At 44.0% G+C, this 27,586-nt stretch overlaps 1 protein-coding gene across 1 annotated transcript; it reads right to left on the bottom strand.

Moving 5' to 3' along the window:
* Positions 1 to 17: 17 nt before the first annotated feature.
* LOC129867525 (phospholipid phosphatase-related protein type 3-like) lies at positions 18 to 23,052 on the bottom strand. Its single transcript, XM_055940981.1, has 8 exons — positions 22,310 to 23,052; positions 10,071 to 10,174; positions 9,242 to 9,427; positions 8,213 to 8,342; positions 6,531 to 6,726; positions 4,895 to 4,952; positions 3,875 to 4,048; positions 18 to 2,691 (listed from the first exon to the last, which is right to left on the bottom strand). The coding sequence occupies exons 2-8, from the start codon at positions 10,152 to 10,154 to the stop codon at positions 1,279 to 1,281; spliced, it is 2,241 nt and encodes a 746-aa protein (XP_055796956.1). The 5' UTR covers positions 10,155 to 10,174; positions 22,310 to 23,052; the 3' UTR covers positions 18 to 1,278.
* Between the last annotated feature and the right edge of the window lie 4,534 nt (positions 23,053 to 27,586).

The following is a 27,586-nucleotide window of genomic DNA, read 5'->3' as shown; positions in this document are numbered from 1 at the left end:
ATTTGCCACACTAGTGCTTCACAGTTCAGTTACTAATGACAACTTTTAATGTCTTTTTTTTGTTTACTAACAAAGTAGTACTTCCAGCCTGACAATCATGTACATAACGTGCAGTAGTCCATCCACAGGAGTGTATTGATTTGTATGCATGTTCACTTCGAAGCTTTCAACGATCAGCAAAAAGGAAACCGTCAATATTACCCATCCTATTTTACACATTCTGCCTTGTACTGCCGCTATTGCTTTGATAAAATGACTGTTCCCCTGATGTGACTTTCCTTATTGTAGTTTTGTTCTTGTATAACATGTCCAGTAAAAAATACACACGGTTTATGCTTTAAGTCAGTTTAAGAGGCACTCTAGTAGCACTCTCAAAAGTAAGATCCATATGGAGAAGTTAAAATTGAAAAGCACTCCTTTACACAACATACTTTCATTCAGTCCAGTCAGTATTCTACATCAGAAGAAGTTCAGGTTAAAATTGTTGTTGTTCTTCAGTTTTAGAGTTAAGATCAAGGTCTGAACTTTGTTGAGAATTGGCACCATCATTGGCACCATCATTGGCACCATCATTGGCACCTACACATTCTGCTGAATACAGCAGAATATATCTATTTTTAAACATACTGTGCTTTTTCAACACAAACACACTCCCATACACACAAGCACCTGACCCACTTTCCCAAACACACAAAAACACACAGACATACATGCTCAGAATCTACACATTAGCAATGAAGTATTAACAATAAAAAGTCCACAACATAGAGTCAATGCCATACCAACACTAGACAATCAGCCCATTGAGTAACAGGAATCATTGAAAGGAAGATGGAGTCAATGAAGATGTTGTAAATGTTTCAAAATGTCCTGGTTCGGCTCAGTAGATGGAGCTTTAATACTTTGTCCTTCAAATGTGTTTTTTGGTTTGTGTTGCGTGGTGGTGTTCTTCCCATTTTAATCTTTGAAAAGCTTCTCTGTGCTCCTGAAATTAAATACCTCAGCATCCCCTTTTGCACAGACCTGCTATGACACTCACCAGTTCCACATCCACTCAAGCTGTATTCCTCCAGCTAGCATACATCATACATATGTAGGCTACCACCGTATTGCAGAACTCATTTGATAACATCACACAAAGTCTGAGAGCTGCATAGCAGCAGACCCCAGCTTGTCAGTCAAGGTTTTGTGCTGTTTTGTGGTTTGACTATAAGGCTAATTAGTTAGTTATTTATTTAGTTAGTTATTTAGTTAGTTAGTAAGAGAGTTAGTTAGTAACTACTCCTTATTCCTCCGGGCACCCTGTAGTTTTTTATAGTAGTTCTCCTGCCCAGTCTTGTTTTGAAATTGAACTAGCGCGGTCTTGCGTTGTAAAGTGGACTCTCGGCTTCGCCCGTCATGGAGGACCTCGGTGTGAGGGAGGGGCGGAGGGGGGAGCACTTCTGAGTCGCCGTCGCCAGTGGAGGAGCAGGGCGAGATGGTCTGGTGCGGCCGGAAACTGCCAGTGCTGCCGCGAGCAGTGCTGCCGCGAGCAGCGCTGCGCTTCAGGTCGTTTAGCTCGTAGGCGTCGCGAGGGTCGCTGCCGCTGGACGTGTCTCTCCACTTCCAGGGATTCCCATTGCCAGAAGAGGGCAGGGTGGCAGTGTGCACCACAGGGTGGTGGGGGGCGTGGGCGTCTACCGTGATGATGGCCGAATTGCGCTGGGCCTCCAAGGGCGGGCGGTAGTGGGGCGAGTCTGCGCTGGCCGTAGAGGAGGTGCAGGAGGAGGTGGAGGTGGTCTCGGAGGACTTGGGCGTGTCCCCCGAGAAGGAGGACTGGAGGAGGCCCTGCTGTTTGGACATTGCGATCACCTGCATGATGCGTGGCTGGTTGGGAGCCCCCCGAAGCGACCCGCCGCCACTGCTCTTCTCCGTGATGGACAGCCACTTGGCGCGGGTCAATGCGCTCTTGGGCGACACTGGCGGGGGACCTGTCTCTGGGATGTGGGGGGGTCTGGTGGTTGCCACCACCCTCACACCCCCCGGAGGCCCCACACTGATGGGGATTTGGCCGGTGGAAGCTCCACTGTTGGACTGCACCGTAGATGGGTATAACAAGGCCTGTGGCCCCCCGTCCTCAGACACTTCCTCTTCCCCTTCGGAGCCCTCCTCACTGGCCTCCCGCTCGGCCTCATCTCTGAGGCTAAGACCCCGCATCTCCATGGACTTCTGCTTCCACTCTGTCACCAGCTGCTGTGAGCGCATGGGGTCCATGGGCACCTGCACAGCCTTGAGCCTCCTCTTTACAGGCTGGGTGGGCTGCATCATGGAATCGTCGGGGGCCCCATTAGTGCCCAGGACCCCGTTCGCATTCATGCTAGCTCTGGGCAGCGTGTTGCTGAAGGTCACCATGGTCTGCTGACCCATGGGGCTGCGGGGTGCCAGGAGCTCCACGTCCACGCTGGCCCTCTTCAGGCTGCCCATGGAGGCTTTCTCGCGCTGCAGCGGACACCCCATGCCTTCCAGCCGGTCCAGGGAGGGGGGCGCAGCGATCTCGTCGGCGCTCTCCGACGCTGAAGCTACACCTTTGTTGTAGACTGAATCGTGGCCCCGCTGTGTCAGAGCTCGTAGGGCGTCCTCCTTCTGGGGGGGCGGAGCTGGCTTGATGATGATGTCGTCAGAGGACCTGAAGTTGCCAACGGCGTGGAAAGCCTGGAAGAGAAGAAGAGAAGGTCTTGGTCGCCTGAAACTCCTCTACGGGTACTCAGTATAATAGTCCTGTGGAAAGGCAATATCATTCACTCTCATTCGTCTGCCTGGGTATACTTCAACAGAACTGATGAGCTAGCTCTAACCACTCTCTATATCTCTGATGGAGAGACAGAGGCAGAGAGAGGCAGAGAGAGAGAGAGAGAGAGTTATGATGGACATGAAAGTGAACTCCATCCCTCCCTGAGGACAGTCGAAGGATAGCAAATGAGGGCGGGAGGAGTCAGAAACTTTAATGAGAGCGGGAGGAGTCAGAAACTTTAATGAGAGCGGGAGGAGTCAGAAACTTTAATGAGAGCGTGAGGAGTCAGAAACATTAATGAGAGCGGGAGGAGTCAGAAACATGAATGAGAGTGGGAGGAGTCAGAAACTTTAATGAGAGCGTGAGGAGTCAGAAACTTTAATGAGAGCGGGAGGAGTCAGAAACTTTAATGAGAGCGTGAGGAGTCAGAAACTTTAATGAGAGCGGGAGGAGTCAGAAACATGAATGAGAGTGGGAGGAGTCAGACACTATAATGAGAGCGGGAGTATTCAGAAACTTTAATGAGAGCAGCAATCTAGAGATATCAAAGAGCCTAGCGCTAAACGGCAGGTATGCCTTTTAAGTGGGGTAGGGAGAGATGGTATGCAGTACAGTTTGATTGGCTAAAATCCTACATCAGTGTCTGGCAAATAACACTTTCCTCTCCTGTGCTCGCCTCAAATTAAATCATAGAACGGCTACCGTAGGAAGTAGTAGGTAGACTGCCCTCACATCTACCTTTCAGAAATGGATGCGCGCATGAATAGCCCTTTGTAAATCAGCTTTGGTAGAATCCTTAAATTCTGTATTCCTAAATGTTTTAATCAAATCAAATGTATTTATATAGCCCTTCTTACATCAGCTGATATCTCAAAGTGCTGTACAGAAACCCAGCCTAAAACCCCAAACAGCAAGCAATGCAGGTGTAGAAGCACGGTGGCTAGGAAAAACTCCCTAGAGTTAATCACCTGTCAATCCTACCCTGCAGATAAAAAAACTAACATTTACAGAAATAAATGTTAATATGCCTCATCAGTATCAAACATATAAATGTTATATATATTATAGAAGTCAAGATAGATTTCAATGGAAGTCAGGTCATACCAGGTAGGCAGCGATGCCGGCCCCTATGAGGAAGCCCACATAGACGTCGATGGGGTGGCTGCGGTACTGGGTGATCTGGGTCAGTCCGGTTAGTGCCGCAGCGATGGCAAACGCAAACACCAACACTGGCTTCAGCAGCTTGGTGCTCTCTGAGATGGTTGAGTTGAAGTACATCTGCAAGAAGAGAGAAATTGAGAAAATAAATGGTGAGATATTATAACAGAAAAACTAAAATACATTCCATTCATCTATGAAGATGATGTACGGTTACATTTGATTTCTGCTTATAAACTGCATTATGACATGCCTTGTTAACTATTAATAAACTGAACAGGCTTCTACACGTTTTCACTTAATTCAATCCACATCATTTCAGCTCTGTGATAATATTTTAAGCGGTTTATAAGCAAACCTTTCTATTTAAGAGTTACCAAATATATATGTGGGAAAACCCAGTGTGTTTGGCTCAGTACGCTAAGCTCTCCCTTAAAATAAATAGTGGGGACAGATTTGCCCAAAGGATTTGTGCATTGAGAATCTGGTGTGACTACTTTGGCTACTATACCATTTATATTCACAAGCAATATTAGCCCAATGTCCTAATTTGTGGCTTATCAAATTCTATTGTACTTGACCTGCTACTGAACAAAGCATTAAAAAGAGCCAAAGACAAAATCTGGGGGGACGTTTTCTTATCAAGACTTCAACAGTGTTCTCTGCACATTTAATCAATAAAACTAGCTTATCATGTTCTGTCTCAGTTTTGGTTTTCTGTTGACTTAAAGCGACAGACATTTTTTTCTCCAGTTGAGTCCTGGTGGCCAATAGGGAAACACTGCCTCAGCAAATTTCACCTGCAATACAGTCTAGGCAATAACCATGCTCTGAACTGAAAATGTTAGAGGAAATGTTACTGATAGTCTGTAGAGCATTTACAGATGGACTATCCAAATAAAGTTTTACCGATGCCACTGATTACTAGCTTCCATACTGTGTATTCGTCCCAGGAGGTGTACTTACTGATATGTACACAGCAGCAAATGCAGACAGGGTTGCATGCTGGGAGGGAAAGGTTTTCCTGTCAAGAAACAGAAAACGTGTTAGCGTTGAGACGAAATGCTAGAAAAGCAGAAAGACAGACACCATATGTCACACAGCTTTGATCATAACTTGAAAGGGGAGAGAACAGCGGCAGTGTGACGTAAGGAATAAAGATCACAACTGCACATTGCTACAATGCAGGTTAGTGTTGTGGTGTTGTGTGCTATATCTGTCTAAACATACCTCCCTGTTTATCTGTCTATGACTGGCCAAAATGGTGTCCTTACTAACGTCAACTTTATAATCCCTTAGCCTACCTAAGACTGAATAAGAATGGATAATCTACTTGAAAGCAACATGGAGGAAAGGACAACTTGCTATGGCTTTCACCTACCCAGTCTGTTTAGATCAGTGGTCCAGAGAGGAAGAAAACACGAAAATGTGGCTTTTCAAGAGTTTCGGGACACTTCCTCAGCCTGAGAAAATAAGATGGTCTGTCCAAGGCTGCATTCCAATACTTTCAAATAATTTTCTGTCCTCATCTCCACTGAACCAATGCATCAGTATTCCTTTAAGGTTCATGTTTTGCTCTGTAAGTGTAACTGAATGTACAAGTAGTTGAGCTTTAGTAAACAATGTCCTTGAAAATCCATTAAATTCATATTCACCCTTCATTTTGTTAGCTTCTCTTTTTCCCTTGCTGTGTTTAGTTTGCCTCATGAGATGAGGACACACAATAGCTATAGTATCTTCCCATAACCACTCTAGCAACTGCTTCATTCAAATTGGTATGCTAGTGTGGATATTGGAACAGAACCTTCATTCTTCCTGGTTCAGCTGACTGTGACCAGGGAAATAATTGCTGTATTTTGAATGGTACTGTAATTTCATCCCACATAATCTGTGCTGTACTGTATTTTTAGATCGCTAAAAACTTTTTGACCACTAGTGGGTGCATGGTAGTGTTGTTTCTGGCTCATTAACATATTTTGAGGCTTGTCTTGTATGAGGCTGTATTTGTTGCACCTGTTAGTGAGAGTGCTGTACAAAGTTAACCGGTATGTGGTAGTTGTGTCCCTTCAAAGTAAAATGTATAGGGCACAGATTGGAATGGCAATGGGTCTTAAACCTTTAATGGTTGCCAATGGTTTTGCCATGTAGTCGCTGCCAGTTTAGAAGCATTTGTTAAGTGGAACACCACATATTTATTGATATGCTGTAATGTGCAAACACATTACAGCATATCAATAAATATGTGGTGTTCCATCAATGTGCAAACACATTACCTAGCAGCCGACCTGCTTGCACCAATCCCATGTAATTACAGCAAAATCCTGTGAAATACAAACCCCAATCCCCTCAATGAATTTCATTCATTCATCCATCCATTCATTACGATTACGGTAGCATTTACTTTGTTACAGTATAATACAGTCAATTCTACAGTATTGTACTGTGTTATTACACACCACTTGCTTTGATACTGTATTTGGATTAGAGTAGGTGTACTGCATTATGAAATACAGTAACTTACTTTCCAATGAGCTGCCTGTAAATTACTGTCAAATTCAATACAGCCCATTTACAGTGTATGTCATGTATGTAATGCAGCTACCTGGCGGAGAGGATGGCGTGCTGGTCATGGCTGGAGCAGATGTCCTTGGTGATGTAGGGGTTTTTGTCACATGCCACACCTGGCTGAGTGTAGTTGGGCTTACACACGGTCAGAAAGAAGGGGGAGTGATAGCCTGTGGCCAACTGGATCACATCAGTTACTAGAGCCGTGGCACACAGCCCAAACACATGGACGCCTAGAGGGACAGGGAGAAGGGGAGAGAGAGTAAGGGAGTGAAAAGGAGAGGAGGATGAAGGAGAAAGAGGGATTAGGGGGAAGAGGGAGAGAGAAATACAGAGATAGAAAGAGAGAAAGCGAGAGAGAGAGAGAGAGAGAGAGAAAGCAGGGTGGGGATGTGGAAGGGTAAGAGAAAGGTGGGGAGATTAAGAGAAAGAGGAGGGAGCAAGTAGTGACGTGGGGAGAAAGGGAGAGCAGTGACGTGGGGAGAGAGGGGGAGCAGTGACGTGGGGAGAGAGAGAGAGCAGTGACGTGGGAGAAAGGGAGAGCAGTGGCGTGGGAGAGAGGGAGAGCAGTGGCATGGGAGAGAGGGAGAGCAGTGGCGTGGGAGAAATGGAGAGCAGTGACGTGGGAGAAAGGGAGAGCAGTGACGTGGCGAGAGAGGGAGAGCAGTGACGTAGGAGAAAGGGAGAGCAGTGACGTGGGGAGAGAGGGAGAGCAGTGACATGGGGAGAAAGGGAGAGCAGTGACGTGGGGAGAGAGGGAGAGCAGTGACGTGGGAGAAAGGGAGAGCAGTGACGTGGGAGAAAGGGAGAGCAGTGGCGTGGGAGAGAGGGACAGCAGTGGCATGGGAGAAAGGGAGGGCAGTGACGTGGGGAGAGGGAGAGCAGTGACGTGGGAGAAAGGGAGAGCAGTGACGTGGGGAGAAAGGGAGAGCAGTGACTTGGGAAGAAAGGGAGAGCAGTGACGTGGGGAGAGGGAGAGCAGTGACGTGGGGCGAGAGAGGGAGAGCAGTGACGTGGGGAGAAAGGGAGAGCAGTGGCGTGGGAGAGAGGGAGAGCAGTGACGTGGGGAGAAAGGGAGAGCAGTGGCGTGGGAGAAAGGGAGAGCAGTGACGTGGGGAGAAAGGGAGAGCAGTGACGTGGGGAGAGGGAGAGCAGTGACGTGGGGAGAAAGGGAGAGCAGTGACGTGGGGAGAAAGGGAGAGCAGTGACGTGGGGAGAGGGAGAGCAGTGACGTGGGGAGAGGGAGAGCAGTGACGTGGGGAGAGGGAGAGCAGTGACGTGGGGAGAGGGAGAGCAGTGACGTGGGGAGAAAGGGAGAGCAGTGACGTGGGGAGAGGGAGAGCAGTGACGTGGGGAGAGGGAGAGCAGTGACGTGGGGAGAGGGAGAGCAGTGACGTGGGGAGAAAGGGAGAGCAGTGACGTGGGGAGAGGGAGAGCAGTGGCGTGGGGCGAGAGAGGGAGAGCAGTGACGTGGGGAGAAAGGGAGAACAGTGACGTGGGGAGAGGGAGAGCAGTGACGTGGGGAGAGGGAGAGCAGTGACGTGGGAGAGAGGGAAAGCAGTGACGTGGGGCGAGAGATGGAGAGCAGTGACGTGGGGAGAAAGGGAGAACAGTGAAGACGAGAAAACAAGAGGAGGAAATAAAGAAATAGTGAGTCATTGTCACACTGGAGAAATCCAGGAACAGGCCACATTAATTTGACACTGAGTGGAACCATACCTACAAAGCGCACCGTTCGCCGTAGGAAGGAGTTGAAGTTGCACCCGCCGGCATTGATGCTGCCCTCCACCCCAGGGCGGATCTTAAGGTGTGACTGCATGCAATAGACCAGGCCCTCTCCTATCATTATCTGACCATATGACAACACACAGTCAGAGATATAGAAACATTTAATGACCAAGTACTAGTCGACACATTTCTACTTGACAATCATGCTCAACCCTAGAGAGAATGGGCTATTTGAGAAAACAGTATTTGGTTTGGAGAAATGTTTGTCTCATCTTCTGTGGTCTGATTTGAATGTAGGCCTGTATGCATATTCACAACTATATTATGGTGTAGTTTAAACGGTTTACATTTCCGTCATTTAGCAGACACTCTAGAGCAACTTACATGAGTAATTAGGGTTAAGTGCCTTGCTAAAGGGCACATTGACAGATTTTTCACCTAGTCAGCTCAGGGATTCGAACCAGCAACCTTTCGGTTACTGACCCAACGCTCTTAACCACTAGGCTTTCTGTCGCTGGTTTCAATGCCTTCAAACATTCTACACTATTGTCAGAGTTTTTATGGCATGAGTACATGCAGTTAGAGTGTATAATGGCCTCATTATAAATAGAGTGTATCACATAGGCCATTGTTTCCCAACTCCAGTCCTCCAGTAACCCCAATGGTACATATTGTTGTTGTGGCCCCGGACAAGCACACCAAATTGTACTTGTCAACTAATCATCAAACCCGTGACAAGTTAAATCAGGTTTTTTGGTCCAGGGTTACAACAAAAATGTGTGCTGTTGGGTGTACTTGAGGGAAACACTGACATAGGCCAAACGTGGGTATGTTTAGAGGGCTTCTCATGCAGGCAGAGCAGTATAGTGTGTGTGTGTGTGTGTGTGTGTGTGTGTGTGTGTGTGTGTGTGTGTGTGTGTGTGTGTGTGTGTGTGTGTGTGTGTGTGTGTGTGTGTGTGTGTGTGTGTGTGTGTGTGTGTGCCTGCACTCGTGCAAGTGTGTTTAGAGGGGTGTCCTCACCGAGGCGGCCGGCCCAGCGAAGGCCAGGCTGAGCAGCATTAGTAGAGGGATGAGCTCGTCTCCACCGTCCACGTAGGGCATGCTCAGTGTGCGGTCATGGCAACGGAAACCCACCTGGGCCGGGTGGAGCAGGTCCGTCAGCTCCAAGAAGTAGAGCGACACCATAAAAGAAGCCACAATGGGCAGCTGGGAAACAGGAAGTTGAAGTGTATGTCACAGGTTGTTGTCAGACTTGTCACTTTATTAACTACTATTAACCCTAACCGTGAATATACTATACAGAACTTCTGCCTCTCGCTCGTTGCGTATGCAACTTGTCTGAAAATAGTTGAGATGAGTTGAACATTTGACAAACAAACACAGACCATCACGAATGCGTATTAGTTTTCATCTGTTTACATAGTCTCTATGTGGCCACAGCCTTCCCTATGAAGTCCTATCAGATCAGAGGTAATGAAGGATAGAAAATACGGTTATTTAAGACTACTGGGACGCATCTACAATGGTTGCATATAGATAGTTACTAATTCAATGTCTATAAACGAGGCTCAGATTGTTTAAAAGACGTGAGCTTAAATGATACGAAAGCAGCTCATCCTCAGCTACAGGTCATCCAGATTTGTTTTCTCTCACTTCAGCTGCAGCATATTGATTCGTAATCTTTCACCCATGAGAAAGGCAAAGCACAAGACAAATATCTGGTGTTTGCGAGTTCATTCATTCATTCACACACTCATTCAATCAGATACAACCAGAGTATCACCGTAACATGTTAAATGTCATATTTCCCAAAATATGCAATTATCATAATGTTCATTTATCTACCCACCTCTACAAAATAGAAGCAAGGCAACAACGTCAAGCTATCTTTGGGTTGTGTCTTCTTGGGCTTTGGGTCTCTTGGAGTCATCATTGTGACGTCTGTGGACAAACCTGAAAGAACGCATAGTTGAAGTTATAATAAAATAATAGTACTGAATGAGCTCAGGGACATCTCTTTTCTATTTTAATATTAACATTTGTTTTTATTTATTTATTCATGTATGTATTTATTCCATTAAAATGGAAAACAGATGGTCCTGATGCAATGGTAAAACATGTTACTGTTCGTGATAATGGATGACATGTCAAAACTCCTGGGGTGCACAACTCAAGCCTGTAAGTTCCCCAGTATTGCTGGTTTTCGTTTCTGTCTGGTATTTATTGATCAATTAATGTTACTGGTCAGCTGGAGAGTGCACACACCTTGTTCCAGGTATAAATCAGTCACTGGTTAAAAGCCCCAAACCAGCAGGATAATAAGCAGCCTTCAAGGACCAGAAATGCACCCCTGACCTAGACACTAATCTGTTTTCATTGCTTGAGCATATGGCTTACAGGTAATTATTATTATTAAATTTAACCTTTATTTAACTAGGCAAGTCAATTAAGAACAAATTCTTATTTACAATGACGGCCTACCCCGGACGACGCTGGGCCAATTGTGTGCCGCCCTATGGGACTCCCAATCACGGATTCAAACCAGTCACTGTAGTGACACCTCTTGCACTGAGATGCAGTGCCTTAGACCGCTGCGCCATTCGGGAGCCAACTTGTATAAACCAAATTTGCCAATGAGAGGACACACATTGAAAGTGGTTGATTCATTATTATAGCCCACACATACCTTGATAGGGCTATTATGGGACTGACCCATACCTATGGAGAGGATAATGCCAAAGTAACTAGTGCTGACTTTGGCCCAACCACACACACAGCCAGCCTCCCTGGTGCCACGTTCGTCGTAGTGAGGAGACCAAGGCGCAGCGTGATGTGAATACATACTTCTTTTAATAAAGAAATAACACTGAACAAACTAAACAAAATAACAAAACGAACGTGAATGTTATAATACAACGAGTGCAGACATGCAACTTCACATAGACAATAACCCACAAAACCTAAAATTAAAATGGCAACCTAAATAGGATCCCCAATCAGAGACAACGATAAACAGCTGCCTCTGATTGGGAACCAATTCAGGCCACCATAGACCTACAATAACCTAGACAACACAAAACACGCATACCCACCCACGTCCCACCCTGACCTGACCAAAATAATACAGAAAACATATATAACTAAGGTCAGGGCGTGACACCTGGCACCCCGAGCATACAGGTGAGAAGCCATGCCTGGAACAAACTCTCTCTACTGGTACTGTAGCTCAAACTGTTAAGCTTCTCTGCTAGCTGCTATTCATGCTAACCATCGGCGGTTGTGATACAGCCTGGAATCAAACCAGGATCTCTAGTGACGCCTCTAGCACTGAGATGCAGTGCCTTAGACCGCTGCGCCACTCGGGAGCCCCCAGTACATGGCGTGGGACATTGAGTCTTCTTGACATTAGACCACTTTGAGGCCTGAAAAGGTCTGACTGACTTTGATATTTAAGGATCAAAATGGGAAAACCAAATATTAAATATTTTAAAATATAACCCCATCAATTTATATATATGTAATATGGAAATATGATGGTTTTATGGTGAATTACAGCTCCTGGGCAATGGTATTTTTTTAAAGCCACTGAATAAGGACTATATAATACATTTATGAGTCATTTATAACACTAAAATAAACCGGGTGGTTCGAGCCCTGGATGCTGATTGGCTGAAAGCAGTGGTATAAGAAGTGGTATATGACCAATATACCATGGCTAAGGGCTGTTCTTAAGCAAGGCCATTATAAACTGGGTACCAACGTAATTAGAACAGCACCCCTCGTGCATTATTATTTAAATAAGCACTGCACAAATGTTCACAAACGCTAATCTACGGATTGAATTGAGTATGCAGTGACATACAAACTTGCAATTGACAGAATGTAGCATTATGTACAGTGTAGACATCAATTATGAATGGTGTATGAATATGTTATGTAGTCCCAAAGAAAGTGCAAGTCCTTGAAAATATGTAGATGCTCCTTTGCTTGTGCAGGGAAAATGCAAGTAATTTGCTTAAGTAGGGAAAATGCAAGTCCTTTGCTTGTGCATGGAAAATGCAAGTCCTTTGCTTGTGCAGGGAAAATGCAAGTCATTTGCTTAAGTAGGGGAAATGCAAGTAATTTGCTTGTGCATGGAAAATGCAAGTCATTTGCTTAAGTAGGGAAAATGCAAGTCATTTGCTTGAGTAGGGGAAATGCAAGTCCTTTGCTTGTGCATGGAAAATGCACGTCCTTTGCTTGTGCATGGAAAATGCAAGTAATTTGCTTAAGTAGGGAAAATGCAAGTCATTTGCTTGTGCATGGAAAATGGAAGTCATTTGCTTAAGTAGGGAAAATGCAAGTAATTTGCTTAAGTAGGGGAAATGCAAGTAATTTACTTGTGCAGGGAACATGCAAGTAATTTGCTTAAGTAGGGAAAATGCAAGTCATTTGCTTAAGTAGGGGAAATGCAAGTCCTTTGCTTGTGCAGGGAAAATGCAAGTCATTTGCTTGTGCATGGAAAATGCAAGTCATTTGCTTGAGTAGGGAAAATGCAAGTCCTTTGCTTGTGCAGGGAAAATGCAAGTCATTTGCTTGTGCATGGAAAATGCAAGTCATTTGCTTGAGTAGGGAAAATGCAAGTCCTTTGCTTGTGCAGGGAAAATGCAAGTAATTTGCTTAAGTAGGGAAAATGCAAGTCATTTGCTTAAGTAGGGGAAATGCAAGTCCTTTGCTTGTGCAGGGAAAATGCAAGTCATTTGCTTGTGCATGGAAAATGCAAGTCATTTGCTTGAGTAGGGAAAATGCAAGTCCTTTGCTTGTGCAGGGAAAATGCAAGTAATTTGCTTAAGTAGGGAAAATGCAAGTAATTTGCTTAAGTAGAGGAAATGCAAGTCATTTGCTTAAGTAGGGGAAATGCAAGTAATTTGCTTGTGCATGGAAAATGCAAGTCATTTGCTTAAGTAGGGGAAATGCAAGTAATTTGCTTGTGCATGGAAAATGCAAGTCATTTGCTTAAGTAGGGAAAATGCAAGTAATTTGCTTAAGTAGGGGAAATGCAAGTCATTTGCTTAAGTAGGGGAAATGCAAGTAATTTGCTTGTGCAGGGAAAATGAAAGTAATTTGCTTAAGTAAGGAAAATGCAAGTCATTTGCTTGTGTAGAAAAAATGCAAGTCCTTTGCTTGAGTAGGGAAAATGCAAGTCCTTTGCTTGTGCAGGGAAAATGCAAGTCATTTGCTTGTGCATGGAAAATGCAAGTAATTTGCTTGTGTAGGGAAAATGCAAGTCATTTGCTTGAGTAGGGAAAATGCAAGTCATTTGCTTGAGTAGGGAAAATGCAAGTCCTTTGCTTGTATAGGGAAAATGCAAGTCCTTTGATTGTGTAGAGAAAATGCAAGCCCTTTGCTTGTGTATAGAAAATACAATGCCCTCGTTTGTGTAAGGAAAATGCTAGTCAAGTGCTTGTATAGAGAAAATGCAATGCCCTTGTTTGTTGTAGGGAAAATGTAAGTAATTTGCTTACTGTAGAGAAAATGCAAGCCCTTTGCTTGTATAGGGAAAATGCAAGTCCTTTGATTGTGTAGAGAAAATGCAAGTCCTTTGCTTGTGTAGAGAAAATGGATGTCCTTTGCTTGTGCAGGAAAAATGCAAGTCCTTTGCTTGTGTCGGGAAATGCAATTGCTAAAATAATAAAGACAACCCTAGACTGAGGGAGATAACATGCCAACAGAGTGCTTATCTTTCATTGGGGAAAAGCAATGTTTATCTAGGGGAGGGAGAGAGAGAGATAGAGAGAGCGAGAGACAGAGAAAGACACACACACATACAGAGAGAGACAGAGAGACGTCAGGGTGTGTGTTGAAGGGGTTGGGAATTATGGAAAGGAAGTGGTGTCTCAAACAAACTGAGGCTTCTGTGTGTCTGTGGTCAAAGAAGTAGCTTGACAGCCAGCGAGAGGGTTTGAATAGGGAATCTTTGAAGAGGCCGAATGAAACTGATAAAGAGGATTAAGCAAGCTCAATATTCCAAAATAAACTAATAAAGTACTACAGTAATCTACAGTAGGGATGCACGATATATCGGTGAATGTATCGGAATCTGCCGATATTAGCTAAAAATGCCAACATCGGTATCGGCCAATGTCTAGTTTAACGCCCAATTGTCACGCCCTGGCCTTAGTATTCTTTGTTTTCTTTATTATTTTAGTTAGGTCAGGGTGTGACATGGGAAGTTTGTGTGTTTTGTCTAGTTTAGGGTGTGTGTATTGTTTAGGGGGTGTTGTATAGTGTATGGGGTTGTGTTCAGGAGAGAGCTCTAGGAAAGTCTATGGTTGCCTGGTTTGGTTCTCAATCAGAGACAGATGTCATTAATTGTCTCTGATTGGGAGCCATATTTAAGGCGGCCATAGGCTTTAGGTGATTGTGGGAGATTGTCTATGTTGAACGTAAGTAGCTTGTGTGTGCACTTTCGTTTGTAGCTTCACGGTTGTTTGTTGTTTTGTATAGTTTGTATAAGTGTTTCGTTTCGTGTTCATCTTCAAAATAAAAGAAGATGTATTTTGCACACGCTGCGCCTTGGTCCAATCTGTCTCAAGAAGACGATCGTGACACCAATGTGCAAAACCGATGTCAAAGCTGACCTGCATACCTATATAACGAAGGTACATGGCGTAATGACGCTACGTAAAATGTTGCACTATACGTGCAACACAGCATTCCTAAACTAGCCCACAATGTCTGCTGTGTGGATCGAGCAGTCAACAAGTCAAGCAGTCATTTGTAAGAGTAAGACAATTTCAGCGAGACAACTCAAAGGTGAAATCCAGTAAAGCCAAGATAATGGTATTCATTGCCCTTGACAATCAACCGTTCTCTGTCGTGGGTGATGTTGGCTTTCACCGAATGGTCGAGCACCGGTTAACACTACCAAGTGTGCTATTTTTCCGATGTTGCCCTACCGGATTTACACAGTAATAGCGTCACTGCTATTAGCTTCACTTCATATGGAACGCCGTTTGGGTCTTTGCGTGTCAAAAAAGATATGGTAGCACTGTCAAAGCTGTACAAAAAAGTCAGCAAACAAGCAAACACCGGCCACGAACGATGTGTTTACAATACCGAGTTGGTATTAAAGCATAATTTGTTCGACTGCAACTTCTGGGGTAGCTAGCTTTAACTTACTACTTAATTGATTATTAACTTCATAGATCACACAAACACAGGCAGACATAAAAATACATGACCAAAAGTATGTGGACACCTGCTCATCGAACATTTCATTCCAAAATCATAGGCATTAAAATGGAGTTGTTCCCACCTTTGCTGCTATAACAGCTTCCACTATTCTGGGAAGGCTTTCCACTAGATGTAGGAACATTGCTGCAGGGACTTGCTTAATAAATTCAGCCACAAGAGCATTAGAGCGGTTGGGCACTGATGTTGGACGATTAGGCCTGGCTCGCAGTCGGCGTTCCAATTCATCCCAAAGGTGTTCAATGGGGTTGAGGTCAGGGCTCTGTGCAGGCCAGTCAAGTTCTTACACACCGATCTCGACAAACCATTTATGCATGGATCTCGCTTTGTGCACGGGGGCATTGTCATGCTGAAACAGAAAAGGGCCTTCCCCAAACTGTTTCCAACTGTTCCCACAATGTTGGAAGCACAGAATTGTTCAGAATGTTCAGAATGGCGCTGGAGGGGATGGCTGACGTTTTACGTGCTCCTAACCAACTGTGCTTTTTTGTTCGTTTTTTCGCGTTGTTTGTAACTTATTTTTGTACTTATTTTGTACCTAATGTTGCTGCTACCATCTCTTGTGATCAAAGATAACTTATGGATATCAGGACAGCGATTACTCACCTCGAACTGGAAGAAGATTTTTTCTTAAATGAGTCCGACGCAAAGGATATACTGCTTTCTCGAGACCAGTCCCAAATCCCCGTCATGTGCGTGAAGAAAAGACTGAGAAAAAGGGGGCAGAGGTCGGGCTGCTTTCTGACAGTACGTAGATGAGTGCCATCCGTTCTATTGGCCAAAGTGCAATCATTGGAAAATAAAATGGATGATCTACAATCAAGATTCTCCTACCAACGGGACAATAAAAACTGTAATATCTTATGTTTCACCGAGTCGTGGATAAACGACGACATGGATAATATGCAGCTGGAAGGATTTTCCATACATCGGCAGGACAGAGAAGCTATGCCTAGTAAGACGAGGGGCGGGGGTTTGTGTCTATTTGTCAATAACAGCTGGTGTGCAATGTCTAATATTAAAGAAGTCTTGAGGTATTGCTCGCCTGAGGTAGAGTACCTTATGATAAGCTGTAGACCACACTATCTACCAAGAGAGTTCTCATCTATATTATTCGTAGCCGTCTATTTACCACCTCAAACCAATGCTGGCACTAAGACCGCACTCATCCAGCAGTATAAAGCCATAAGCAAACAAGAAAATTCTCATCCAGAAGCGGCGCTCCTAGTGGCCGGGGACTTTAATGCAGGCAAACTTAAATCTGTTTTACCTAATTTCAACTAGCATGTCACGTGCAACCAGAGGAGAAAAAAACTCTAGACCATCTTTACTCTACACACAGAGATGCATGGAGAGATGCTCTCTCCAGCCCTCCATTTGGCAAATCTGACCATAATTCTATCCTCCTGATTGCTGCTTACAATCAAAAGCAGGAAGTACCAGTGACTCATCTCAATACGGAAGTGGTCAGATGATTCGGATGCTATGCTACAGAACTGTTTTGCTAGCACAGACTGGAATTTGTTCCGGGATTCATCCAATGGCATTGAAGAGTATACCACCTCACTCATCGGTTTCATCAGTGTCGAGAGTTTTGAGTTCCTTGGGGTCCACATCACCAACGAACTATCATGGTCCAAAAACACCAAAGCAGCCGTGAAGAGGGCACGACAACAACTTTTTCCCCTCAGGAGACTGAAAGGATTTGGCATGAGTCCCCAGATCCTCAAAAGTTATACAGCTGCACCTTAGAGAGCATCCTGACCGGTTGCATCACTGTCTAGTATGGCAACTGCTCGGCATCTGACCGTAAGGCACTACAGAGGGTAGTGCGTACAGCCCAGTACATCACTGGGGCCAAGCTTTCGGCCATCCAGGACCTATGTACTAGGCGGTGTCAGAGGAGAGCCCCAAAAATTGTCAGACTCCAGTCACCCAAGTCACAGACTGTTCTCTCTGCTACCACACGGCAAGCGGTACCGGAGCACCAAGTCTAGGACCAAAAGGCTCCTTAACAGCTTCTACCACTCCCCCCATTTGTTTTTTACACTTCTCCCACTCACTGTTTATTATCTATGCATAGTCAATTACCTCGTACCTCAACTAACCTGTACCCCCCCACATTGACTAGGTACCGGTACCCCACTATATATAGCCTCGTTATTGATATTTTATTGTGTTACATTTTATAATTTTTTACTTTAGTTTATTTGGTAAATATTTTCTTAACTCTTTCTTGAACTGCACTGTTGGTTAAGGGCTTGTAAGTAAGCATATCACGGTAAGGTCTACACCTGTTGTATTCTGCACATGAGACAAATAAAGTTTGATTTGATTTGAATCATCTAGAATGTCATTGTGTGCTGTAGCGTTAAGATTTCCTTTAACTGGAACTAACGGGCCTAGCTCGAAAAACCGCCCCAGACCATTATTCGTCCTCCACCAAACTTTAAAGTTGGCACTGTGCATTGGGGCAGGTAGTGTTCTCCTGGCATCCGCCAAGCCCAGATTTGTACGTCGGACTGCCAGATTGTGAATCGTGATTCATCACTCCAGAAAACACATTTCCACTGCTCCGGAGTCCAATGGCGGTGAGCTTTACACCACTCCAGCCAACGCTTGGCAGTGCACATGGTGATCTTAGGCTTATGTACGGCTGCTCGGCCATGGAAACCCATTTCATGAAGCTCCCGACTAATAGTTATTGTACTGATGTTGCTTCCAGAGGCAGTTTGGAACTCGGTAGTTAGTGTTGCAACCGAGGACAGATGATTTTACGCGCTACGCACTTCAGCACTCGGCGGTCCCGTTCAGTGAGCTTGTGTGGATAACCACATTGCGGCTGAGCTGTTGTTGCTCCTAGATGTTTCCACGTCACAATAACAGCACTTACAGTTGACAGGGGTAGCTCTAGCAGAGCAGAAATTTGACTAACTGACTTGTTGGAAAGGTGGCATCCTATGATAGTGCCACGTTAAGTCACTAAGCTCTTCAGTAAGGCCAATCTACATGGCTGGGATTGCATGGCTGGGTGCTCAGTTTTTTATACATGTCAGCAATGGGTGTGGCTGAAATAGCCGAATCCACTCATTTGAAGGGGTGTCCATATACAGTGCCCTTGGAAAATATTCAATATTCATATACCCTTCAGATCCACATTTTGTTACGTTACAGCCTTATTCAAACATGGATTCCGTTTTTTTAAATCCTCAGCTATCTACACACAATACCCCATGACGACAAAGCGAAAACAAATTTCGAAATCTTTGCACATACATTAAAAATACAAAACAGAAATACCTTGAGATGTTTCTACAACTTGATTGGAGTCCACCTGTGGTAAATTCAATTGATTGGACATGATTTGGTAAAGGCACACACCTGTCTATATAAAGTCCCACAGTTGGCAGTGCATGTCAGAGCAAAAACCAAGCCATGAAGTTGAAGGAATTGTCCGTAGAGCTCCAAGACAGAATTGTGTAGAGGCACAGATTTAGGGAAGGGTACCAAACAATTTCTACAGCATTGAAGGCCCCCAAGAACACAGTGGCCTCCATCATTTTTAAATGGAAGAAGTTTGGAACCACCAAGACTCTTCCTAGAGCTGGCCAAACTGAGCAATCAGGGAAAGAAGGGCCTTGGTCAGGGAGGTGACCAAGAACCTGATGGTCACTCTGACAGAGCTTTAGAGATTCTCTGTGGAAATGGGAGAACCTTCCAGAACGACAACAATCTCTACAGCACTCCACCAATCAGTTTTTATGGTAGAGTGGCCAGACGGAAGCCACTCCTTGGTAAAAGGCACATCACAGACTGCTTGGAGTTTGCCAAAAGACTCTCAGACCATGAGAAACAAGATTCTCTGGTCTGATGAAACCAAGATGGAACTGTTTGGCCTAAATGCCAAGCGTCACGTCTGGATGAAACCTGGCACCATCCCTACGGTGAAACACGGTGGTGGCAGAATCATGCTGTGGGGATGTTTTGCAGGGGCAGGGACTGGGAGACTAGTCGGGATCGAGGCAAAGATGAACAGAGAAAAGTACAGAGCGATCCTTGATGAAAACCAGCTCCAGAATGCTCAGACTTAGGCGAAGATTCACCTTCCAACAGGACAACGACCCTAAGCACACAGCCAAAACAACGCAGGAGTGGCTTTGGGACTGAATGTCCTTGAGTGGCCCAGTCAGAGCCCGGACTTGAACCTGATCGAACATCTCTGGAGAGACCTGAAAATAGCTGTGCAGCAATGCTCCCTATCCAACCTGACAGACCTTGAGAGGATCTGCAGAGAAGAATGGGAGAAACTTCACAAATACATGTGTGCCAAGCTTGTAGCGTCATACCCAAGAAGACTCAATGCTGTAATTGCTGCCAGAGGTGCTTCAACAAAGTACTGAGTAAAGGGTCTGAATACTTATGTAAATTTATTATTTAAGTTTTTATTTTCAACAAATTAGCAAGAATTTCTAAAAACCTGTTTTTGCTTTGTCATTATTGGGTATTTTGATGAGGAAAAATAACTATTTAATCCAGTTTAGAATAAAGTTGTAACGTAACAAAATGTGGAAAAAGTCCAGGGGTCTGAATACTTTCCGAAGGAGCTGTACTTTGGTTTATATAGTGTAGTTAGTGCAGCAATAAAAATGGTTGAGTGTGTTGAAAGGGTTGGGGAGAATGGAAAGGGAGGGGGTGTCTTAAACAATCTGAGGTCTGTGTGTGTGTGTGGTCAGAGAACCAGCTTGACAGCCAGCGAGAGGGTTTGAATGGGGAGTCTTTTAATTAAACAGGGTGGATTAGAAAATGGCCATCCTCACTGGGTCTATTGTTGCACTCAAGTGGAAGTCAAGATGGTCCCTCAGTCTTGGACAGAAAGCGAGTCATTTTCACACGTCCTCCACAATGTCTGTGTGGAGTGCTGTGGGCAATGCTTGTCTTGCTCAAGAGAAAAACAACACTTTCTACACAAAGGTGTGGACGCTTTCTAGAGGCCCAAATCAGGCTCTCCAACACCTTATTAGGCAGACAGGAAAGAATGTAAATTATGTTTGATTTTAAAGTATTGTTAAACATATGTTTTGGGGACAGTTCAAATCAACTTTTATTTGTCACATGCTTCGTAAACAACAGATGTAGACCAACAGTGAAATGCTTATTTACGGGCTCTTCCCAACAATGCAGAGAGAAAATAAAGAAAAATAGTTTTTAAAAAGTAAAAAAAAAAATACTAATAATAACACGAGGAATAAAAACAACAACTAATAACACAAGGAATAAATTCTCGATGAGTAACAATAACCTGGCTATATACACAGAGTACCAGTACCGAGTCGATGTGCAGGGGCACAAGGTAATTGAGGTAGATATGTACATATAGGTAGGGATAAAGTGACTAGGCAATGGGATAGATAACAGCTGCATATGTGATGGGTCAAAAGAGATTAGTCCAAAAAGGGTCAAAGCAGATATTCGGGTAGCTAATGGTTAACTATTTAACTAACTATTTAGCAGTCTTATTGCTTGAACTGGAAGCAAATCAAATTTTATTTGTTACATACACTTTAGCAGATGTTATTGCGGGTGTAGCGAAATGCTTGTGGGGTAGGAGCTTGGCCCCTGTGATGTTCCACCACACTCTTAGAAAAAAAGGTGCTATCTAGAACCTGAAAGGGTTCTTTGGCTGTCCCCAAAGGAGAACCCTTAGAATAACAATTTTTGGTTCCAGGTAGAAACCTTTTGGGTTCCATGTAGAGCCTTTCCACATATGGTTCTACATGGAACCCAAAAGGGTTCTACCTGGAACCCAAAAGGGTTCTACCTGGAACCAAAAAATGGTATCCTATGGGGACAGCCGAAGAACCTTTTTGTTAAGAGTGCACCTACAACATACCAGTGTGTTGAGGTACACTGTTACTCTGCAATTTGACACTTGGTTTAATAAGAGGCAGGATTAGACTGATAAAGAGGATTAAGCAAGCTCAATGGTCCAAAATACACAAATTAAGTACTACAGTAATACTGCCTAATTGATTATTAACTTCGTAGATCAGTAGGTAGAGACAGACAGACAGACAGACAGACAGACAGACAGACAGACAGACAGACAGGCAGGAAAACACAGGAATACATTAACATATAGTTGGTGCAACAATAAAAATGGTTCCAAATGTATGTGTGCAGACATTAGCTCCTATGCGTGTCATAGAACGGGTGGTGCAAGCTATCAATTGAGAAAATCCAGAGATAAAACTGCGGCATTGATTTTTATCTTTTAATGTATGCAAATTGTCAGCCTTCCAAAACATAACGAGCGGTTTATGGCATAACGACAAAACGTGCTGGCTGGTATATGAATATAGGCAATAGCCTAGGATACCTCAAATCAATATGGGAATCGCATTATATATGAATCACTAGTTAGAACTATAACAACACATGGTTGAAAATAGCATGATCATGGATGATGATTGATTCACATACACTCAGAGAGAGCAACAATTAAAGCTTAGGCTATGCATATCACAATATTAAGTTATTTTTAAATACATGAAGAAATGTAAAGCATAACATCCGTGTAAGAGAATAATAAAGTCAAAAACTCACCTAGGGTATATATATTAGCCTAATGTATACATGCAAATAACAAATAGAAAATCAGCAAAAGTCGATTGATGACAGATAGCACAAGGAATAGGTGTGATTGTAAAACTGTTCATATAATAAAACTATTACTGTACTCGAATTGCGCACAGTAGCTCCCTCAGTCATTTACTGTCAAATCGACTGCATCGCGTCTATAAAAAAACACTGACAATACACGTTTCATGGAATAAATAGTATACAGAGTTGTCTCACCTTAATTTGATAAATGGGAAAATTCCTAATAAAATCCAATATCTTCTCTGCCGCCGTTAACCCGAGTGGATACCTTCAATGTTTCTCACAGCAACTCAGTCCATTTCACATTCTTCTTTCTGCTCACGTTTCTCACCGAGCGATCCGAAGAAATTGTTTAGTAGCGCGGATGCAGCTTTGGTGTGGAGTGAAAACGCACGATTTCCCCGACCTCGGGGGGCTTTTGACTTGGGCAAAGCTGACGATTTAGCGAGAAACACCGGTTCAAAAGGTTGCCTCGGATATTGTGGTCTTGCGTCTCGCCTTGGCTAGATAGATGGCAGATAACATAAAGAATTGGTAACCTGTCTATTGACAACCCTGGTATTTCATCATAAGGAACTCGGGGCTGTCAATGATGCATCTACTGCACAAATCCGTGAAAGCAGAAACGTGCAGGGGAGGGGTGTGTGTAGCCTTTTGTTTAGTGCATGTGTGTATGTTGCAGCATGTGAGTGGGTGTGAGAGAAAGACGGTTTCTTCCCCCAGCATCATTTAAAAGGACACATGGTGTCTGTCTGCCTTCATGCATGCTCTCTATCACTCTCCCTTCTCTCTTTCGCAGTGCTTGACTTGGGCAGGAGCTCACCTGAGCAGAGTACTGGCACCTCAAATGTTCTACTGCTTGAGTTCCTGTTCCTCTTATAGAATGCTAGTTAAAAAGTATAGTGGAGCTCCTGCACCTAAATATACACATATACACAGTATGCAAAATGATTACTGGCACTAAGCCAAGCACCTCTCTCTCTCTCTCTCTCTCTCTCTCTGTCTCTCTCTCTCTCTCTCTCTCTGTCTCTCTCTCTCTCTCTCTCTCTCTCTCTCTCTCTCTCTCTCTCTCTCTCTCTCTCTCTCTCTCTCTCTCTCTCAAATTCATATTGTAAGGGGCTTTATGTGGATACTCTGTTGTAGCTTTTTTGGGGGTGGCAGGAAGCCTACTGGTTAGAGCGTTGGGCCAGTAATCGTTCTGCCCCTGAACAAGGCAGTTAACCCACTGTAAGCCCAGTAGCCCGTCATTGTAAATACGAATTTGTTCTTAACTGACTTGCCTAGTTAAATAAAAAAAGCTTTACACTCGAAGGACTTTGTTTGGGACCACAAACACGCATCTGTGCAGCAGGTCTATTTTAAAGCTTCTCTCACTAATCAGGTAATTGCCACAGACACTCACTGCCTTTCAATGAAAACTATCCTCCTATCCTATAGCACCGCATGCTACACAGCATTGTCCACTGAAGCTGTGCTTGCATTAGCCTAGAGTGCTTGCTTGGAAGAATATGATATAGGCCTACACTCTTTGAAAAAAGGTTCTATGTAGAGCATTAAAGGGTTCTTTGGCTAGGAGAACCCTTTGAAGAACCCATTTTGGATCCACGTAGAACACTTTCCCCAGAGGGTTCTACATGGTGATGTCTAGATGGGATACAGCTTTTGTCAAATTTGGCATCAACCCTAAACCTAACACTTTTCCTAACCTTAACCTAGTTCTCCTAACCTGCTACATTAATCCTCCTTGCTGCGTAAGTTCTCCTAAACTTGCTACGAAAAGTCAATTTTGACTAAAGCTGTATCACTTCTAGACAAAACCATTCTGCATGGAACCCAAAAGGGTTCTCCTATGGGGAAAGCCAAAGAAGCTTTTTGGGACCATTTTTTCTAAGAGTGTACCAGCATTCCATCCTTTACTATACACTGCCTGTGCCTGCAACACATTCCCCACAGTCCTGGTTTAGCTCCATGCTCCTTATTATACAGATATTATAAATGGGAGTTTTGTTTTACTACTATCTCTGTATAGTCAATCACTTCACATGCAAATAATTAACAATAGGCTATACCTTCTGAGAACACCTACCGATATCTCGGCAAATTTGTCCCTGGCAAGCTTAGCGTTACAACAGGAGCGAGCAGATGGAGTCTCACGGTCATAAATGACTAATAGTACATGTGTCAGAAACTCAGCATAACACAGCACTCTATCATTCACATAACACTGGCTCTCCTACACGAGTTTAGACACAGGAGCAATGGCGGCACATTGTACCTGTGCCTGTGTGAGCAGGACCCAGAAACGGATCCAAATGTCATGTCTGGTGGTGTGTCATCCACTGCATCACTGTGCCTGCCTGCCAGCGTGAAAAGCCTCATATCTGCACTGACACCCACGCTCAATGCAGACACAGGGAAATGCGTCACAGTGCAGTGGGGAATGGAGATGGTGTTTAAGTGTCATCATTCCGAGCCAGAGGACCTCGGTTCACTTAATGAAGAGGCTTTGCAATTTACAAAGGGGATGCAGTACAGTCTCTCTCTCTCTCTCTCTCTCTCTCTCTCTCTCTCTCTCTCTCTCTCTCTCTCTCTCTCTCTCTCTCTCTCTCGATGATTGAGGTCGTGGTCAGGCCACTTTCGAGGTCCTTCCTTCTTTAGTTGGTAGCAGTGGACCCTCAAGGGAACCTCCTTGTAGTCGGACACACACACACACACACACACACATACACACACACTCACAGCATCAGGGCCTGCTGGGTCATTAGTGCAGCTAGCAGCCAGGTCAGGCTAGATTCCTTACTCGCCATATAAGACACATTGATCTGGCCAAATTGTGTATTTACTACACTGAACAAAAATATAAACACAACATGCAACAATTTCTAATATTTTACTGAGTTACAGTTCATATAAGGAAATCAGTCATTAGACCCTAATCTTTGGATTTCACATGACTGGGAATACAGATATGCATCTGTTGGTCACAGATACCTTAAAAAAAAGAAGGGGTGTGGATCAGAAAAATAGTCAATATTTGGTGTGACCACCATTTGCCTCATGCAAACTCTCCTTTGCATAGAGCTGATCAGGCTGTTGATTGTGGCCTGTGGAATGTTGTCCCACTCCTCTTCAATGGCGGTGAGAAATTGCTGGCTATTGGCGGGAACTGGAACACTCTGTCAGACACATCAATCCAGAGCATTCCAAACATGCTCAATGGGTGTTTGGTGAGTATGCAGGCCATGGAAGAACTGGGACATTTTAGGCTTCCAGGAATTGTGTACAAATCATTTTTATTTTATTTTATTTCACCTTTATTTAACCAGGTAGGGCAGTTGAGAACAAGTTCTCATTTACTACTGCGACCTGGTCAAGATAAAGCAAAGCAGTGTGACAAAAACAACAACACAGAGTTACACATAAACAAACGTACAGTCAAAAACACAAAAGAAAAGAAAAATAGAAAAATATATGTACAGTGTGTGCAAACGTAGAAGAGTATGGAGGTAGGCAATAAATAGGCCCTAGAGGCGAAAATAATTACAATTTAGCATTAATACTGGAGTGATAGATGTGCAGATGATGATGTGCAAGTAGAGATACTGGGGTGCAAAAGAGCAAGAGGGTAAGTAATAATATGGGGATGAGGTAGTTGGGTGTGCTATTTACAGATTGGCTGTGTACAGATACAGTGATCGGTAAGCTGCTCTGACAGCTAATCCTTAAAGTTAGAGAGGGAGATATAAGCGATATAAGAGATATAAGCAAAAATCCAGCTTCAGAGATTTTTGCAATTCGTTCCAGTCATTGGCAGCAGAGAACTGGAAGGAAAAGCGGCCAAAGGAAGTGTTTGCTTTGGGGATGACCAGTGCAATATACAGTACCTGCTGGAGCGCGTGCTACGGGTGGGTGTTGCTATGGTGAACAGTGAGCTGAGATAAGGCAGGGCTTTACCTAGCAAAGACTTATAGATTACCTGGAGCCAGTGAGTTTGGCGACAGATATGTAGTGAGGGCCAGCCATCCTTGTGACATGGGGTCGTGCATTATCATGCTGAAACATGAGGTGATCGTGGCGAATGAATGGCATAACAATGGACCTCAGGATCTCGTCCCAGTATCTCTGTGTATTCAAATTTCCATCGATAAAATGCAATTGTGTTCGTTGACCGTAGTTTATGCCTGCCCATAACATAACCCCAACACCACCATGGGGCGCTCTGTTCACAAATTTGACATCACCAAACTGCTTGCCCACATGACCCCATACTGCTCTCACAAAAGCCTGGGTTTTCTGCACGTTAACACTAGAAGCTTATTACCTAAAATTGATCAATTGAAAGTGTGGGTTCACAGCTCCAATTCAGACGTGTTGGTCATTATTGAGACGTGGTTAAGGAAGAGTGTTTTGAATACTGATGTTAACCTTTCTGGTTATAACCTTTTTCAGCAAGACAGATCTTCCAAAGGTGGGGGAGTGGTAATCTTTACCAAGGATCACCTTCAGTGCTCGATGTCTCCACCAAGTCTGTCACCAAACAATTTGATTTGCTGGTTTTAAGCATTAAACTTTCAAATAGCTCTTTGTTGACTGTTGCTGGTTGCTATCGTCCTCCATCAGCACCGGCCTGTACCCTACCTGCCCTAAGCTCTCTCCTGGCCCCTTACACTAAGTCTGAATGTGTCCTGCTAGTTGACCTAAACTGGGACATGCTTAAACTACCTGACCAAGTCCTAAAACAATGGGACTCCTTACATCTTCCTCAGATTATTACCAATCCCACAAGGTATGACTCCAAACATCCAGAAATGGCTACTTTGCTCGATGCTATCCTCACAAATAATCCTGAGAGGTATCAGTCTGGTGTTTTCTGTAATGACCTTGGTGATCACTGTTTTACAGCCTGTGTTTGTAATGGCTGCTCAGTGAAACGTCCTGTCCTGATTTGTCATAGACGCTTGCTAAAAAACTTTCATGAGCCAGCCTTCCTTCGTGAACTGGCCTCTGTAAAATGGTATAGAATTAGCTTGATCCCCTCTGTCGAAGACGCTTGGACCTTCTTTTTTAATATTTTCAGTAGTATTGTTGACAAACACGCCCTCATAAAGAAAATGAGAATCAGCCCCTGGTTCGACTGTGATCTTGCAGAGTTACTCCACCTCAAGAATTGTATTGGTGAAAGGCTCGGCTGATGCATAACTGTATGGAGAGGCTCGTCCCCAGATGGATTCCAAACTTCCATGTAACCCTGAAAAAAGCTCTATACAAGAGATTCATATTCCAACGTTCAGAATGAGGCAGATAAAAATAACATGAATTGAGTTGACCCAATTTCCAACTCTACAACATGAAAGCTTTATATCTGTTCTACCGAGTACATACAGTATCTCACCATTCTGTAATGTTGCACCCTGTCACGCCCTGGCCTTAGTTATCTTTCTTTATTATTTTAGTTAGGTCAGGGTGTGACAT

Source organism: Salvelinus fontinalis, chromosome 12 (genome assembly GCF_029448725.1).
Source record: "Salvelinus fontinalis isolate EN_2023a chromosome 12, ASM2944872v1, whole genome shotgun sequence".
Lineage (NCBI taxonomy): Eukaryota > Metazoa > Chordata > Actinopteri > Salmoniformes > Salmonidae > Salvelinus > Salvelinus fontinalis.
This window is presented reverse-complemented; position numbering and strand designations above follow the sequence as displayed.

Coding starts and splice junctions, on each gene's coding strand:
- LOC129867525 (XM_055940981.1), bottom strand. CDS start 10,154: ATGATGACTCCAAGAGACCCAAAGCCCAAGAAGACACAACCCAAAGAT. Junction 4,953..6,530: donor CACGCCATCCTCTCCGCCAG/GTAGCTGCATTA, acceptor GTTTCTTGACAG/GAAAACCTTTCCCTCCCAGC. Junction 4,049..4,894: donor TTGCTGCTGTGTACATATCA/GTAAGTACACCT, acceptor CTCTTCTTGCAG/ATGTACTTCAACTCAACCAT.